This window comes from Euleptes europaea, chromosome 15 (genome assembly GCF_029931775.1).
Source record: "Euleptes europaea isolate rEulEur1 chromosome 15, rEulEur1.hap1, whole genome shotgun sequence".
Taxonomy (NCBI): Eukaryota; Metazoa; Chordata; class Lepidosauria; order Squamata; family Sphaerodactylidae; genus Euleptes; species Euleptes europaea.
Window position 1 is genome coordinate 35,168,428 of NC_079326.1, and position 19,403 is coordinate 35,187,830.

Consider the following 19,403-nt stretch of genomic DNA (forward strand, 5'->3'; position numbering starts at 1 on the left):
CTTACGTTGAGACAGACCATTGGTCAAGGTCAGTATTGTTTCCTCTGACTGGCAGTAGCTCTCCAGAGGCTCAGGCTGATGTCTTTCACATCACCTACTATCCAGTCTTTTAACTGGGACATTGTGTATGCAAAGCACACGCTCTAGAACTGAGTTGTGAACCTCAAGCCAACCACTAGCTGAATCCCAAGCCCAGAAAACCAGTTAAAACACTTCCAAAAGGTATCCAGAATTGGATCTTTGTCACTTCCCAGGGAAAGTCTTTATCTCAATGACCAATCAAGGACCAAGTCCCCATCCTCAGTGGGACAACCAAGCAACCCTTCTTGAAACAAGGAGGTTGATGTATGACACCAACCAGTTTTGTGATCTTGCGAATAAAGCAAGGAGGCATTCAGAGAAGACTGACACACCATATCTCATCTAACGCTCTGTTCCACAAATTCATGCAGATAAGAATTCAAAGAGGGTCAAATGAAGAACATGTTGTTCCAAAAGATAGCTTTAATTTTCATGGCAGAGGAAGGATTTGAAAAAAAAAACTACACTGAAAATGGAGCCGTGTCTCAAAAAATAGGCTGCTCGTGCTAACTTAAAGAAAGGTTTCAAACGGGTTTGACATTTAAGCATGGTTACATGGATGGACTGTGACATTTATGAAAATGCCACCTTTAGGAAACTTGGAAGGTGGGGAAAGTATGTTTGCAAAAAAAAAAAATGCTTCATGACCCGCCTCACTAGAAAATATTAACTCTTTAGCAGGTTACATTACAGATTATTAGTTAAAGGAATGCATGCTGGATACGTTAGGACATCCTCCGGTAACTGAGGTGTTCTGTACAATGTTGTCTGCTCTAACAATTTAAAACCAGTTTTCATTACTTGTAAAGCTACAAAGTCTACATCTAATTGATGGAGATGTGGCAGCGTTTTTGGTAGCCCCTGTATATCAAATTACTTTGCAACAGCTTGAATGAAAGCGCATGGGACACTTAATGAGCTTCCACGTGGTTTTTTCTCCCTTTTATAAAGAAGAAGAGTTGAAGAAGAAGAGTTGGTTTTTATATGCCGACTTTCTCTACCACTTAAGGGAGACTCAAACCTGCTTACAATCACCTTCCCTTCCCCTCCCCACAACAGACACCCTGTGAGGTAGGTGGGGCCGAGAGAGAGTGACTTGCCCAAGGTCACCCAGCTGGCTTCGTGTGTAGGAGTGGAGAAACCAATCCAGCTTACCAGGTTAGCCTCCGCTGCTCATGTGGTGGAGAGGGGAACCAAACTCAGTTCTCCAGATCAGAGTCCACCGCTCCAAAGAAACAGGGCTTCCCGGTTTTAGATCAGAATGGGCTGGAATCAGAGGGGTTCAAATCTTTTCTTACTGTATTTGGAGGCTTACTGGTTGGAGAACTGGAAATCACCCGCATGGGATTCATACTGTGGGTTCTTTAGCGCACGGCTCTGTATCATCTCCTTTGTTAATCAACCTTTGTCTGTAAATTTGGGGTTGGATATCATCACTATGCTGATAATACCTGGTTCTGCGTTATCTTGTCTAAGCCACAAGAGGGAGCTTAGTACCTGTTAGGTTGGTACCTGTCAGCCAAGGTCAAGAGCCTGAGGATGAACCCTGATGCTGAGCAGTACAGCTGAGAAAGTGAGGGCCCTGCACTCCCTATATTTGATAGGGTTTAACTGACACTGTCTGACTTGGCACAGAGTCTGAGAGTAAATCTGGATCCAGGGTTGTTACTAGCACTGCAGAATCGGCTTATCCTATGGAAACTGTCCTATGTCTTTCCTATGGAAACTGTCTCCCTACCTCGACTCAGCCAATCTGGCAGTGCTAATCCATGCCACAGTAGTATTGACTGCCCATAATGTGCTCTTCATGGGACTGCCCTTGAAGACAACTTGGAAACTTCAGCTAGTTAAAACTGTCCCCATGCTACTTGAAGGAAAACTTCCTCTCCAAGGAGACTGAATGGCTTCCTTGTTCCCAGGGAACATGCATGTGCGTGCGCACACACTCTCTCTCTCATACACACAAGGGATGCCAGCTCTGGGTTCGGAAATACCTGGGGAGGGGCTGTGGCTCAGTTTGTGGAGCATCTGCTTGGCATGCAGAAGGTTCCAGGTTCAATCCCCGGTGTCTCCAGTTAAAGGGACTAGACAAGTAGGTGATGTGAAAGACCTCTGCCTGAGACCCTGGAGAGCCAGTGCCGGTCTGAGTAGACAATACTGACTTCGATGGACCAAGAGTCTGATTCAGTATAAGGCAGCTTCATGTGTTCATGTGAAATTTTGGGGGTGAGGCCTCAGGAGGGTGGGGTTTAGGAGGGGAGGGACTTCAATGGAGTATAAAGCTTAGAGTCCACCTTCCAAAGCAGCCATTTTCTCCAGGGGAACTGATATCTGTCACCTGGAGATCAGTTGTAATAGTGGGAGGTCTCCAGCCACCACCTGGAGGTTGCTCAATTGCTCAATCATAGCCTCACTAAGAGGACAATTGATCCCATCCACAAGGAGCGTGTTACTATACAGCCCTGGTTGGCAGCTGAAGAAGACCCTGAATGGTCGAAATAGGGAATATCCGGCACCCTGTCCTATAATCTGAAGATTGCCACTTGGCTACAAATTGGAAATTGCCACCTGTGAGACCTTATACCTAAAAGACTGTGGCAAGAAGAAAAGACTACCTTATTGCTAGAAACCCTTGCCACTGGGACTACCTTCACATCTCCAAGACGCAAGTCAAAGCGAGATATTTGCACAATTTGTGATTGTCAATTGATATACTGTGATTGTACAAATTCATATATGAACTTGAATATAATGTGAATATTTGTGAAACATATATCTAACTAAAAAGATTGCAGTATAAAACTTTGCATATTTTCTGCTATTTCATGGTTTACTAACTACTTATATAGCAGGCTAACTTTATAGTTGTTCTACCACCTGGAGGTTGGCAACCCTAATCCACATACACCAGAACTTCAGTATGATCAGGGGACAGCGTCACCAAACTTCCTTTTAGTCTGGGATGCTCCTGCATCCACAGAACAGAATTGTACCCAAACGATGAAAACGGAAGCCAAAAATCAAAAGATGCCGCCAAACTCCTGGCCCAGTACGACCAACAGAATCAAGTTCTTGTTTTAGACTGGCGGCCTTCAAACAAACAAACAAAAATAAAAACTACAAAAACTAATCCAACATTGCGCTAAAAAGAGAAGGATCCTCCTCAAATTCCACAGGAGCATTTTTCCCCCAGCAGTATCTATAAACGAGAAACAACAGCGCCACCCAGTGGGCATGTCAAAGTCCTGCGTGTCTTTGCTACAGGAAGGCTTTAAACGCACTCCGACCCCATTGAACAGCTGTCACCAAACTTATGCAAGCAAACTAATTCTCGATGCCTTCGGCATTTTCAGCATAGTGTAAGTTTAGCCCATTCAATCTGAAGGGGGAGGGGCAACAAAGTTCTGGATAGCATACCACACACTGTAGCCACTTCATTCAACCGTCACAATCCACCTGTACCCTCAGCAGTAGCAGTGAAAAGGACTCCCAATCCGTGGATAAAAGCAAATCTCCATTTTGGTCATCTTCTGCATAGCTGACTGGACCATCGAGTGGCTGCCCTTTCCCCAGTATCCTTTGTAGGACTCCTCCCCGCTCCCTCTTACAATGAAGAGCAACCAAGAATGCAATGCAAAGCAGGTATTAGTTTGCTGGATGGTTACAGGACCATGACCACAAACCACCTTCTGCTGGCAGAACGTGGTTTGATTGCACAGCCACCCTCCTGCTGGGTCCAGGGGGAGGGTCTACTAGCAGCACCCCTGTGCTGGTGGAAATTTACAAGTGCAAAACGGGGAACAAATCAGGCAGCCCTGGGGCATGTCAGGGGAGGGACGGGGTGTCTCCTGCTACCTGCACTAGTGTAACTTATTCTCTCTAGTATCAGAGGAGCATGCCTGTCATATTAGGTGCTGTGGAACACAGGCAGGATGGTGCTGCTGCAGTCGTCTCGTTTGGGGGCTTCCTGGAGGCACCTGCTTGGCCACTGTGTGAACAGACTGCTGGACTTGATGGGCCTTGGTCTGATCCAGCAGGGCCTTCCTTATGTTATGTTCTTAACACTACACATATCAACACTCCCATTTGAGACAATGAACCCCCAATGCTAGCCCCCTACCCCCAGCACTTCCTAGAGCTCTAACCAATTTGCTAAGCAATCACGACTACCTAGACATCCGATCTTACGAGCTCATCGACACGTTACAATTTCTTCCCATGTTTATTTTAAACAGCCTTTTTTTTTCCTTTTGCAAACTTTGCTGCCCTGATTGCTTCCTCAAAGAGGAGAACTGCGTAAGGGAGGGGGGAAAGGAAGGACTATTTAACTCTTTCCGTCCACGCTGTTCTCTTGCTGGAAGGAGACACCCTGCGCTGCTTTTTTCCCTTTTGTGGAAAATATACTCTTATCTTTTCTCCAGTGAGAGTAAAAAGCAGCTCAGGAGTGGCTTTTTCCAGTGAGAAAACAGCAGGGGAGGAAAGGGCACTTTCACACATGCTGAATAATGCACTTTCAATCCACTTTCACGATCGTTTGCAAGTGGAGTTTGCCATTTCACACAGTAAAAGCCAGCTGCAAAGTGCACTGAAAGTGTATTATCAGGCATGTGTGAAAATACCCTAACAGTTGTTCTGTCTCTCCTCACACTGGTCTCCTCCTTGATAAAGTAATCCTGGCAGCTAAAATTGCAAAGGGAAAGCACGGTGAAACCAGCACAAGAGATCATAACACGGAGTTGAGGCCGAAGCCTCGGCAAGGTGACGTCGCTCACACATCGTCTAGGGAAACAGTATGAGGCGCCCTGATCTATAGAGCCATAAGCGCACAAATGTGGGATCCGTGATGGAATGAGTATTCTGCAAAAGAGAGCATTTCCACAAACAGACAAAACCAACCAAGAAGAGCAGATGGATAATCCACCAGAGAGCTCAACTCTGTTGCTACAACTGGAAGAGCTAGGGCAATGTACCATATACAAACAAAAAAACAGGTGCGGGGAAATCACCTGTGAGGAAGAATTCATGTCTCCAAGAACAGACTCTTTCCTTTCCATATGTAGATGTTTAAACAAACTTCTCATACTCAACAGGGAGGAGGAGGAGGAAGAAGAGAAGGAGGAGGAAGATGAAGAGGATCATAAATACTAATAAACTTTTGGGCTTCAGGAGAGGAAATATTAGGAAACCAGCCAGCACCTAGGGTTTGTTTCTAGGGTCTCTTGTTACACATCTGTGGTGTACCACTGAGCTACAGCTCTGTGTAGGGCACCTTAAATTCTGAGTTCTGGGTCCAGTGCATGGAGATGGGTAAGGGGGGGGGGCTTGGGAGACTGCAAAGGTCCCATGAGGACTCTCTGCTCTGTTTGTGCCCAAGTCTGCATCTTTAAGACACTGTTCTAAGGAGATGCAGGCTTGGATCTTGTTCCACTTCCGCTCAATTGTTCATGTACAATTACTGTTGTTGGAAGAACATCCAAACAATAGGTTTTGCTTCAAGGGAGGTCATTTCAATACCTTCCAGATTAGCATTGCCTCCTGGGAATGTGCGGCCTTGTCCAGCTTCTCCTTGCAACCTCTTTGCAAAAATGTTCTCTCATCAGAGGCAGTGTTTTATGAATGTTTCTAGGAATACCACAATGGCACTGGAACATCTCTTCTAGGACTCCTATCTGTTCTATGTGCAAACATCACAGGCGCAGGATTATGGGCGCCTTTCATAAGATGTTGCTGTAGGCATTTCCAGGGAACCCACTTGTGGTATTGTGTGTGCAATGGGTTCCATTACATTACCCTCATGCTCCTGTCAGCCTTCCGTGAATTGGCTGATGTGGTTCATTCTCAATTGGTTCATCTGGTGAACTGGATTTGTTTCCCCACTCCTACACACGAAGCCAGCTAGGTGACCTTGGGCAAGTTACAGTTCTATTAAGAGCTCTCTCAGCACCACCTACCTCACCGGGTGTCTGTTGTGGGGAGGGGGAGGGAAGGTGATTGTAAGCTGGTTTGGGTCTCCCTTAAGTGGTAGAGAAAGTCGGCATATAAAAAGCAATTCTTCTTCAATGAGCAACCCTTGATTGGTGGGCAGTGACAGAATTGTGAGGGATACTGCAGGAGTGAACATTTATGGAGTGGTGTTCTTTTTTTCCTACTGTCATCCTTGTGTATTTATTCCTGAGCTGGGGCACCTATCAAGCTGCATGGTGATCATGCTATACAAGTTTTTTGGGGAGGGAGGAAACCAACTTACAAGAAGGGAACTTTTTTTTCCAAACAAGGTTTAGAACGACCCCCCAAAAATGTGAAACAAGAGGAATTATTTCAGAAGACTGATGTTGGCCGCTTCGCAGCTGCTCAAATTAGTACATTAAAAGCAGCTGGCACTATATTACAAAGTCCCTGCCCAGAAAAGAGAGTGATGTTCTAATAATTAGCATGGTGTGTAAACACTTCACACACACATTCATTATAAAAGCTGACATGTGATTATTATTGTAAATAAAAGCAGCATATTCAATTTACTATGATTCATAGGTTCAGACCTTTTCATGTGCGAGCCATTCCAACAGCTGATGGGTATTTGTTAAACAGTTGGCAACCACTGAATTAGCACAACCAAATCCCAGAACTAGCAAAGGGAAGGAGCTTGGTGTAGTGGTTAAGAGCAGTGGTTTGGAGCGGTGAAGTCTGATCTGGAGAACCGGGTTTGATTCCCCACTCCTCCACATGAGCAGCGGAGGCTAATCTGGTGAACTGGATTTCCCCACTCCTACACATGAAGCATGCTGGGTGACCTTGGGCAAGTCACATTCTCTCAGCCCCACCTACCTCACAGGGTGTCTGTTGTGGGGAGGGAAAGGGAAGGTTTGTAAGCCGGTTTGATTCTCCCTTAAGTGGTACAGAAAGTCAGCATATAAAAACCAACTCTTCTTCTTCCTTCATGACAATATTTTATTTTCTTGACCAGAGAATGAAAGCACCGACTGGTGATTATGGACACAACAACGAAAATGAAATACACACATGAACAAAATGAAGTTCTGCCTATGTCTCAAGTGTTTATAGACCTCTTAATACTTATTTAAGGTCATTCTTATTGTGGACTAGTAAGTAAAGGTCCCCTGTGCAAGCACCGGGTCATTCCTGACCCATGGGGTGACGTCACATCCCAACGTTTCCAAGGCAGACTTTGTTTGCGGGGTGGTTTGCCAGTGCCTTCCCCAGCCATCTTCCCTTTACCCCCAGCAAGCTGGGTACTCATTTCACCGACCTCGGAAGGATGGAAGGCTGAGTCAACCTTGAGCCGGCTACCTGAAACCGACTTCCGTCGGGATCAAACTCAGGTCATGAGCAGAGCTTTTGACTGCAGTACTGCAGCTTAACACTCTGCACCACGGGGCTCCTATTGTGGACTACTGGTATCTTATTTATCCTCAGAACAGGAAATACTATTCTACGAGCATGGAATCCAGAATGGGTTTGATTTTGTTATCAATGCCTTCCCACAAATGGCTTATTCCTATTTTATTGAGGTGAATTTCTTACTACTGGTTGTGGAAAGTGCTGTCACGTTGCGCCCAACTTATGGCAACCCTGTAGGATTATCAAGGCAAGTGGCAAACAGAGCTGGCTTGCCATTGCCTGTCTATGCAGACCAACCTTGGACTTCCCTGGTGGTTTCCCATCCAAGTACCCAAGTTTGCAGTTGTTGTTATATGGTGTGTCGTGGCTGATGTATTACTTTATTGTTAACCATCTTGTAGACATTTACACGGAGAGGAGGGGTACAAATGTTTTACATAAATAATGTCCTTTTCCCAGTATGGATGTTCAAAGCAAACAAGAAAACCCTTAAATGCTCCATTCATTTTGAAATCAAGACAAATGGAACTCAAAAGAAATAAACTAATTTCATTTGATTTCATTTCCATGGAAAACACATTTTTAGAGGAATCTTCTTTGCTATCCAGCCAGTGAAGATTAAATTCTCCAAAAAAATGCACTATTAATCCTCGGAATTCTCCCTAGCAAATGTCAAAGAGGTGGAATAAAGGGTCCCAGTCCTGTGGCCAATAAAAAACCAGGCAGGATGGTGCTGCTGCACTCGTCTTGTTAGTGGCTTCCTAGAGGCACCTGGTTGGCCACTGTGTGAACAGACTGCTGGACTTGATAGGCCTTGGTCTGATCCAGCAGGGCCTTTCTTATGTTCTTATGTTTTAAAAAACTGCATGTTACGGTACCTAGAAAACCATTTACAGCCAAGAAATTTGGGAAGACATCTGTATGGGGATTCTCACATAACAGGAAGTATTTAAAGACTGAAAGTAGAAAATCTATTTTCAACGTGCATGATCCAAGGGAGGAGAGAGCATATAGGATATATTGACAGAACAGATTTTCTGTTTCTGATATGTGTTGTGACATTAACTGCCTATAAAACTAACCATATTTATCCCCTCTCTCTAAAGTCTGGCAGTCATGATTCTTTGGACAAGAGGTATTAGTCCTGAGAATTTCATACCAACAGGATAGAAGTTACAGCTGGAAATATATTTTCCACTGAAACTATTTCAGACAGCATAACCAATGAAAGAAAAATAGGATGCCAAAAAAAGGGGGGGTAAGAACATGGTGCACACCACCAGTAAAATATTCTAGCAATTAAAAGCATATCTTCATCAGGATCTTTGGTTGCAGTTCTCATTGTTTTGATTTGTTCTCTCCTGTGTCTCAATATTAATGTTACAAGATACAGTTTCAAGTACCAGAAGCTGCCAATAAAAAGACTAAACTGATAGGAAGAAAGTAGATTCTTTTGAAATGTGGTGTTGGAGGAGAGTGTTACGGATACCCTGGATCGCCAAAAAAACAAATCAGTGGGTTTTAGATCAAATCAAGCCTGAACTGACCTTAGAAGCTAAAATGACTAAACTGAGGCTGTCGTACTTTGGACATATTATGAGAAGACAAGAGTCACTGGAAAAGGCAATCATGCTATGAATAGTTGAAAACAGAAGGAAAAGAGGAAGACCCAACAAGAGATGGATTGACTCTATAAAGGAAGCCATGGCCCTCAATTTGCAAGATCTGAGCAAGGCTGTTAAAGGTAGGACACTTTGGAGGACATTGATTCATAGGGTCGCCATGAGTTGGAAACGACTTGACGGCACTTAACACACACACACACACACACAAAACAAGAAAAGGACTGGTGTGTGTATTTGTGTGTTAACATCTACAAAGTGTTCCCAGAGTTATCCTTTGATGAGTTTCATTTGGTAGTTTCTCAGAATGGGAATTAAACGGTCATCATACATTGCCTTGGCCAACTTCACATTATGCATGAAAACAAGCATAAACAATCCTCTGTCTCCCCCTGCCCAGACCTGAAAGGATACATGGGGTTTTCCTTTGGTCCTAGGGTGGCCATTCTGAGACTTAACAACTTTATTCCCAGGCAAGGTTTTGAAAGTATGATTAAGAAATAAAAGCTCTATTAGCTAATGTGAGATCTGAGGCTTATCTCACACCTAAATCTGTACATCGCATGCAAATTATTATATTAATAAGTGGCAGTTTCCCTTCTGCCTCAACTGGCATCAACGTAGCACCAGATTAAAAGTTCCTCTGCTTTCACAATCACTTAATTCAACATTGCTTCAGAACTTTACAGCTAGAATGCTGCTAGAATAGTTTCACTGGTCCGAGCTTTTAGAAGTTCAGCACCTGTAACTCTGTGACTGTATTAGCGAGCTTAAAAAAAAATCTCACCAAGATAATTTACGACCCTGTAAAAAGATGTTGACAAGTCGTCTTCAGTAGAACATCTGCTTGGCATGCAGTAGGTCCCAGGTTCAATCCCTGGGATCAGGCAGTAGGTGATGTGAAAGACCTCCACTTGAGATCCTATAGAGCCACTGCCAGTCTGAGTAGACAATGCTGACCTTGATGGAACAAGGGTCTAATTTTTACCGAGAAGTAAATTCCACCAAGTTCAGTGGGGCTCACTCCCAAAGCTGGATGTGTGTAGAACTGAAGCCTATACAACAACCCAGGCATTTCTGCCATTTTATAATTTCAGAAGGAACACTTACCTAAACCTAAGCACGTGAGGTTTTCAAATAAAGTCCAACTGTGATCGTCCACATAATGATTCTTCAGTATGAGCAACTGGCACAAATCTCTTGCTGTCATATCACTTGGTACTTCCAAAGTTCTGCAAGTCTCCTCCTCGCTATATACCTTAACTACCTGTAAAGAGGCAAAGAAAATTATCTGACAAATACCTCCATCAAAAATATTTGTTTCCCTAAGAGGCAACATTTATTCAAATTTTGATTTTGTGGTGGAAAAAAATAACATAAAACATGGTCTATAACATCTATTGCTGCACATGGGACCTTTAATCTAATTTCGTTCAGGTCCGACAAACATCTGAAGATGACGCCAGAGAGATATACTCAATAGTCCATAAACCTGGGTGGTACAAATATTACTTATTTAGATTGTGTGTGTGTGTGTGTATCTCCCCCACCCCAGAGACCTGCTTAATTTAATATTCCAAGGGAAGCTTAGTCATCCCCATTGTCTTTCTACCTTTCACACTCCAGACCACCGCTCTTAACCACTACCATGCTGGCTCTCCTGCAAGAGTACCTCGCGGGAAAGATAAACTCCTGGCTGGGGATGGTGGTGCTGTCTTTAAGATATGCTCTGGGACAAGTTCCTCCCTCTCCTTTTTGGAAAGGCAAGATTTGTGGCTGGGAGAGAAAGAGAATAACTGGTGGGTGCCTGTATATTTGCGCGTGCTCTCACACAAGTTTTAAGTACCTGGCATTTCAACAGGGATTCTCACAAAAATGCAAGTCACTTTGGGTTGAACATAGGCTTATCCGCCCATCAGTATATTTAAATTTATTTTGAGCATATAACACACATTATGAATTTGTAGAGAAGATTCAAGAGCAGTCCAAATATTTGAGTGGGAAATTTAATTTTTTTAAAATTGATCTTATGCAGAGCTTGTAACAGCGGTTTAGATTTAGCAAGTGACGTTTCCATAAAAGCCAATTTCATAGAAGCGTTTCTTTGGCCACTACATATCGGTAAGCAATTCCTTATGCCCCATCATTCATTTACACCCATCCCCACCTCTCCAAAAAAGGCCCAAATGTCTTTTGAGCAAAAATTTACAGCTAGCGAGGATTGTGGGGGGGTGGGGGTGGGCAAATAGTTAGGCAGACCTCTCGATCAACTTCAAGGCAGTTAAAAGTCCTGGCCTACTGGAATCCTAATTTATTTCAGAGACTAAGCCTATGAAATGATCTGGCACTTTTCTTAACAGGGAGAAATCTGCTCCCCCTTCCAACCCAGGGATTTCTGCCAAGAAAAGAGGATTATAAGCATTGGACGAAACTAGTTCTGCCAATTTCCTTGGTTACTATATGAAGAGTATTAAAGTATTTAGAAGACATGTAGGGTGGGAGGGGGCAGGAGGGAGAGATCAAGAATCGGAGAGATTTTGTTCCACTAAACCTCAGCAAGCTGTGGAAAACGACACATACGGAGCGTTTCCATGCTCGCTGTTCGAGGGCGTGTAAAAATGTCACCGATTGTGCTCTTCCACGCAAGTGTTCCCGTCCAAAAGAGTTGTCAGTTCAACTTCCCATAACAAAATACCATGTAAAGCTTTGTGAAGGTCACACCCACAGTGTTGCCCAGACAATGCGGGGAACAAGAAATAAAATAAAAACGTGTGCTGTTTTGTCTTTGGATAAAAAAACCAGATAAAAATGCACATACCTCAGCAGAAGGACAGGGAGGAAGGTGATTCGCAGTCAAATTATATATAATGGGCCGTCATTCGCGTGTAAGTACAATTATTGAGTGCAAAACAAAATTTCAGTGAAATAACAGGGTACTGTAGATCCATCAGACTGTAGATCCATCTTTTATACAGAACACATTTTTTTTGTCCAGTGCCAACCCAACATTAAGAGATCATCTGGGCCGCATGCAAACAGTTTGCTTAGAATAACACAAGGTAGCCTTACGAAGGAGAACCATATGAGCCGCCCAGACAAAGATCCCCTCTGCCCCGACCCGATCCAGACAGCGTAAGAAAGCAAATCAAATTTATTGTATTCGCTTCATTTGTCCCCCACCTTTCTTCCCAATGGGAACCCAAAGCAACATTCTCCCTCTTGACCGTTTTATCCTCACAACAACCCTGTGAAGTAGGTTAGGCTGAGAGAGTGTGACTGTCCCAAGGTTATTCAGCAAGGTTTCCACGGCAGAGCGGGAACTCAAATTGGGCCTCCCAAATCCTAACCACATGGATTGTCCAGGTCCAAAGTGACCTGGTCCCCTGGAATGTTGTGTCCCATGTCACCCACTCTCTGCAGCCATGCAGCTTTACAATCCAGTAACGATCGGGGGCTTAATCTGCACCCTTTTCAGGCCACGTCCAGCACATTCAGTGTCAGAACACCAACTGTGGGTGCTGGGCAGAGTTTTCTGGTATCTCAAAATCCCTACAGAAAGTTGCAGTTAGGAGCTAACCACTATGATGGACTATGATGGACACCCCCGTCTGTAGGGGTGCCAGGACCCTCTTTGCCACTGATGGGAGGTTTTAGGGGTAAAGCCTGAGGAGGGTGGGTTTGGGGGAGCAGAGGGACTTCAATGCCATAGAGCCCAAATGCCAAAGCGGCCATTTTCTCCAGGGGAACTGATCTCTATCGGTTGGATAGCAGGAGATCTCCAGCTAGTACCTGGAGGGTGGCAACCCTACCCATCTGTGTGTTTGTCCGTCACACCCACCTATACGTACATATACTTTATATATTATACAAGAAGTTTATATGTGTATACACAGAGGAATGGTTTGAAATCTATGACTCATATTCCTATAAATGTGCCCTTACTTGGTGAGGTAGCAGTACTCTCATTCCATACTTGAGGCTGTATCTTCTGACAGATTATTTCAGTGAGGACTTTGGGATTATTCTATAGATGACCCAATTGTATTGCAAAAACTTGTTTGGCTGGCATCGCAGTTATCTTCTGTACTGCTGCCTTACATAAAATAAACTGAGGTCTCAAGTATTTCTTCTACCTATCCTATCGTGTTGGAGACAAAGTTAGATTTTTGTCAAGATGCATCCATTGCATCAAAATAACTGCAGGCTCAGAAACACTAGGTGGGTGTGACGGACAAACCGGTACATGGGCATTTACCGGTACAGATTCTTTGCAAAAGCACACATCCAGAGATAACTGGGGAAAGATCGGCAGAAGTCTGATCTCGCAACTGTAGCTCATGCCCTATATCTACTTTGGTTTGGGGTAATTTCCTATTGAAATTATTTGGGAAAGGGAAAATTAATCATCACATTCAATTTTACTTTAAAAAAAAAAAAACGTTCAAGAGGCGTTTTTGTTCAGATCCAACAGAGCTCTCTGGTTTTGACTGTGTTCAAGAGAAAACGAACATGAAGCAATAATCACATACCCATTACAGTAGTTTTCAGATACGTTCATTCTTGTTGCTACCTTGAGCGTTCTTGAAACAGCAGTTACAGCAGAATGGCTAAAGTACAGGACCAGCAAATCAGAAAGTCACTGGTTCAAACCCTGCCTCTGCTGCAAACTCACAAGGGGATAAGGTAACCAACTTCTGAACCTGGGGCTTGTGTACCAAATTCCATTCCACATATATTGCGCAGACAATGTCATATATAGTATGCAGTCCAGGATTTTAATCTGTTTCTAGTGGAAGAGTACAATTCATTGAAATATTTTAATAAATTATTATGTGAGAGGTCTTATTACTAATGAAAACCGTGCTACTCTAGAAAGAGCGATATTTTCATTCTCCAGCACTCATAAACATGATTTTCAGCTCAGAGAAGACAGAACAGCAACTTTTAACATCTGCAGCCTTTTGCCTAAAAAAAAAAAAAAAAAAAAAACCTGTACGAGAGGGAGAAATTCAGCAAGTACAGCTTCTCCCAACACAGAGCCACAATATGGAGAAAAGCCATTCTTCCTGGATTTATGCCTGGTTTTGCAAGAAGACAGAAGGCACAGAAGTTACACCAGACTTAAAAGAAGAAGGGGAAGAAGAAGAAACCATACAACATACAGGCTAGGATTCACACTAAATTTTCAATGGCAGAATGGAATTCCTTCTCTTTTCCTTCCCACTATCTCCATGAAATGCTGCTCCTAAGGGTAGGGGATAGGGTTGCCGGCTCTGGGTTGGGAAATACCTGGAGTTTGGGGGGTGGAGCCTGGGGAGGGCAGGGTTTGTGGAGGGACTTCAAATGGATATAATGCCATAGAGTCCACCTTCCAAAGCAGCCATTTTCTCCAGGTGAACTGATCTCTGTCGCCTGGTGATCAGTTATAGCGAAAGATCTCCAGCAAACACTTGGAGGTTGGCAACCCTAGTAGGAGACACACACCCCAGGAACTACATGAGGGGGGTCTGCAGCAAGATGGTAGAAGCAATGGCAATTGCCAGCTTGGTCCAGATCCAGCCTATATAGGGTTGCCAGGGCGGAGCCTGAGGACGGGGTTTTGGGGAGAGGAGGGACTTCAATGTCATAGAGTCCAATTGCCAAAGCAGCCATTTTCTCCAGGTGACCTGATCTCTATCGGCTGGAGATCAGTTGCAGTAGCAGGATATCTCAAGCCATTACCTGGAGGCAGGCAACCCTAAACCAATCGTATATTACAACATGAAGCCATGCTGCTTCAATGTTAACATGAGACATTTTGCCCACAAAATATGATCCACAAGCACACAGTTTTGATTACAAATCACCATATTTCAGCAGCCCTATTACTTCAGCTAGAGACCCTCTTCACCAGCTGCCAAGGCAGAAAAATCAGATCTAGCTCATGGAAAACACAAAATTTAAAGCCCCCCATCAACATTTTGTAAAACAAGCAACTATGAACAATGCCACCATTGCCTAGCCCAGTTGTTTTCCTCTAAACCATTTTCCATCTAATTTTAACTCAGAAACTCTATGTATGCATCCTCACTTCATAGATAAAAGATTGCCACAGCCTATCCAAGTGGGAATACTATATCGGGACTTGTACACGACTTCACCTACAATCGCCACTCTATAAATGTCTGCGTATCTAAAAACAAGGAGAGGGGGTACTTGCCTAACATGCGGCACTTGGATATTGCCAGTACAAAAATTCTGGGGTACAGGAGAGACACGCAGGCAAGAGCACCCGGAAGGACAAAAGGCCCCGTTTCTACACATTTCAAAATGAAAATCAGCCATTTCTGCAAGCATGCCCCCTCCACTGCAGAGAAAACCTATATATTCTGTCCCACACCTCCTAAAACATAGCTGCCTTAAATGAGCACAATCCCCATCCTTACACCCCCTCAATCCACCTACCCGTTTCTGCAGGGCAATTGGAGTAATCGCAGGCAAGGTGGCCCTCCTTCCATACAAGCTCATTTCTGCTCCTCGCAGAAAGCAACTCAAAAAACCTCTGTCTGAGCCACGTGTCGAATTAAGGCAACTCCTTGCGAGGATCCGTTCTTTTGCCCCAGAAGACTGACTAAGCAATAAAAAAAAAAAAACCCAGTGCCGTTTCTATGAATCCATTCCTTCAGAAAGCCAATTAAGGATGACTCCGGGACAAAACGAAGCGGGGACGGGCCAATCAGAACTCCTCCTTTGCCCTTGGAAACACATTCGGAGACTTCTGTTTGTTATATTTAAAGAAACCAGATTAGACAAGCAGCTCGGATCGCTGGAATGCTTCTCCTTGACGGCGCCTTTATCTAGCAACCGTAGAGCTGCACCATTTATTTATTACTATTTTTTGCATTAACATCTGCAGCATGGATTATAAGGGAAGGTTTCAGCAAAAGGACACAGGTCGACCCTGCCTTTTGATCAAGCCGGGATATCCCGCAGAGAGGGATTTTAATGCATTGATAAATCAGGAAGAGACGGGCCCGGAGGGGCTAATTACCTCCCTGATACCTTAGTGTGGGACTGCTTACTATTTTTCCAGGTCACAAAAACTGCCCCTTCTGGGCATCCTTATTCCCATTTAGGACCAATCCAGAGTAAAGTGTGAAAGAACAAGAAACTTAAGTTGCAGCATTAGCTTTGTAATATTTTTATTGCAGCATTAGCTTTGTAATATTTTTATTGCCAAAGAAAAATTATATTACTTGCTTCCTTAAAAACACAGGTGCATATTGTAATGAATATACTACCTCCCATAACTGCTGATGGCTCCCCTAGCGTAGTTATCAGTAATCCGTGCCAAAATTGCTATCCTATTTTCTTGAGCTTGCTGGAATGAAGCCAACGATATGAACAATAGACAAGTGGGGAAAAGCTGGCTCAGGGTCACATTAGTTAGCAATATTAAAGTATTAAATCCTAATCAGTTATACAGAAATGGCACCATGTCTAATAATTCACATCTTAATAACAGGAGTGTTAACATGCTGCAGCACGTCGGGCCAATGTTATGTAGTTTATCCCTTTCTTTGTGGTAAGCCATTAATAGAATTAGGCCCTTAAGTTTTCAAGAAGAACAGAGAAAAGCATTAATCTATGGTCATACTGGGCTCAGCTGTTCCTTAAATCATAATGTAGACCACATTTGGAATACTGTGTACAGTTCTGGTCACCACACCTAAAAAAGGATATTGCAGAGCTGGAGAAGGTACAGAAAAGAGGAACCAAAATGATCAGGGGACTAGAGCAACTGCCCTATGGGGAGTGGTTAGGAAGCTTAGGGCTGTTTAGCTTGGAAAGAAGGTGGCTAAGGGGAGACATGATAGAGGTCTATAAAATTATGCATGGTTTGGAGAGAGTGGACAGGGAGAAGTTTTCCTCCCTCTCCCACAATGCGAGGTCATCTGCTGAAGCGGGAGGGTGAGAGATTCAAAACAGATAAAAGGAAGTATTTCTTCATGCAACGCATAGTGAAATTGTGGAACCCCCTGCCCCAGGATGTGGTGATGGCTGCCAACTTGGAAGGCTTTAAGAGGGGAGTGTACATGTTCATGGAGGAGAGGGCTATTCATAGCTACTAGTGAAAATGGATACTAGTCATGATGAATGCCTACTCTCTCCTGGATCAGAGGTACATGCTGAACACATTAGGTGCTGTGGAACACAGGCAGGATGGTGCTACTGCAGTTGTCTTGTTTGTGGGCTTCTTAGAGGCACCTGGTTGGCCACTGTGTGAACAGACTGCTGGACCTGATGGGCCTTGGTCTGATCCAGCAGGGCCTTTCTTATGTTTTTATGTAGTCTGAACTCCCTGCCTTTTCCCCTTATTCCACAAATCAAGGGGAATGTTGAGATACTATCTTTAATATTTTCTTGTAACAATGCCAGGGGACAGAAGGTTTCACAAGGTTCCCTGCAGAAACAGAAGGAACGTAGGAAATCCAAAATGCCTAAACTTTGCTCATCGCTGTGGATCAGTGGACAAAACAGTGGACTGGCACAAGTCCGTGAAACTCACCAGATCACACTGGGCCAGACAGTACCTCACAATCCAGCCTGCCTTCCAGGGTAGTTATGAGGGTAAAAGGGAATGGGGGAACCACATATACCACTCTGAGCGTCTTCACTCCGAAAACACTATTGGAATGAATTAGCTACCCCGATTGTACTTTTGGGGCAGGGGGTAGAATTCAGAGAAAAGTGGCTCTTGAAGTACAGCCACTTACAGTTTTATTTTATTTTAAATAATCTGGGTAAAAAACAAACCCCAGATAATCTATACATTTTTTGCCACTAGGGTAATTTTATACCCCAAGGGGCACTGAAAATACCCAACTGGGATTTTTTAAATACCCCATGAGTTTATTAAGAAAACAGTCATCCGGGGAACTGTTTTTCAGTGCTCTAAACAGAACCCTAGCCCCTCATTACAACCCCAGCCAAAACAAACTGTTTATGAGACACTTTTACCCCACAGGGTAAAAGTACACAGGGAATTTGGTTTGGGATGGAAATGTACCCCAAATGCAATGTTTGTTTCTTCAGAGGATGGTTTGAAGGTTAAGGGAAGGTCAAGATTAAAATAAAATAAATATTTCCCACCATAACCCTCTTATATTCCCTAATCAACTGCTTTATCCCAAAGCAGATAAAACATTTAGGAACATTCCATGATATCACCACAGATCCACCAATGACTGGGGATTGCTCATGTCGACAAACTCAAACCAAACAGCTACTAACTCTAATCTCTGTGTGTCTATAACAACTCAGTCACTTTCTAGGGTGATTTCATTGATAAGGCGACCATAATATTCAACATCCCTACTTAGGTTCCTGGCAAGGTCAGCCAAAGTGGTATCGTCCACCAAATTAGTATACTGCATTATGACCATACAGTTGACAATGAGGAAATTGACATTGTTCAAGACTTTCTATTCCTTGGCTCCACTGTCAACCAAAAGGGAGACTGCAGGCAAGAAATCAGAAGGAGATTGAGACTGGGAAGGGCAGCCATGAAGGAGCTAGAAAAGATTTTGAAGTGTAAGGATGTGTCACTGGCCACCAAGACTAGATTAATTCATGCCATCGTATTCCCTATTACTATGTATGGGTGTGAAAGCTGGACAGTGAAGAAAGCTGATAGGAAGAAAATAGATTCCTTTGAAATGTGGTGTTGGAGAAGAGGGTTACGGATTCTGTGGACTGCCAAAAAAAAAACAAATCAGTGGGTTATAGATCAAATCAAGCCTGAACTGACCCTAGAAGCTAAAATGACTAAACTGAGGCTGTCGTATTTTGGTCACGTCATGAGACGACAAGAGTCACTGGAAAAGACAGTCATGCTAGGAAACGTTGAGGGCAGCAGGAAAAGAGGAAGATCCAACAAGAGATGGATTGACTCAATAAAGGAAGCCACAGCCTTCAATTTGCAAGATCTGAGCAAGGCTGTCAAAGATAGGACATTTTGGAGGACTTTCATTCATAGGGTCGCCATGAGTCGGAAGCGACTTGACGACACTTAACACACACCACATTATGACCACAGCAACATCTCTACTGGAAGGAGGGTACAAAGAATCTCTCTCACAAAAGCATCCCTGTTAATTTCAGTAGATCAGCTTTCCTTTATGCATGCATATTTATTTGAACCTTCTGTTGAAATTAATACAAAAAAGGTCTGTATGTAACAGTTCTAGTTGTGCATTGGGGCATACATGATACTCTGGACCAAACCAATTATGGGGGAAAAAAATTCCGGTTTTAAAAAGGACAGGGGTTTTTGGGCCATTTCAAACCCCATTGACCTTA

The 19,403-nt window shown here is 43.6% G+C and overlaps 1 protein-coding gene across 1 annotated transcript in view; it reads right to left on the bottom strand.

Moving 5' to 3' along the window:
• Positions 1 to 19,403, bottom strand: part of GRB14 (growth factor receptor bound protein 14) — a 58,622-nt gene that overhangs the window by 19,803 nt on the left and 19,416 nt on the right. The window contains exon 3 of the mRNA XM_056861180.1: positions 10,173 to 10,329. Within this exon, the coding sequence (XP_056717158.1) occupies positions 10,173 to 10,329 (157 nt within the window). The remainder of the gene's footprint in view (positions 1 to 10,172; positions 10,330 to 19,403) is intronic.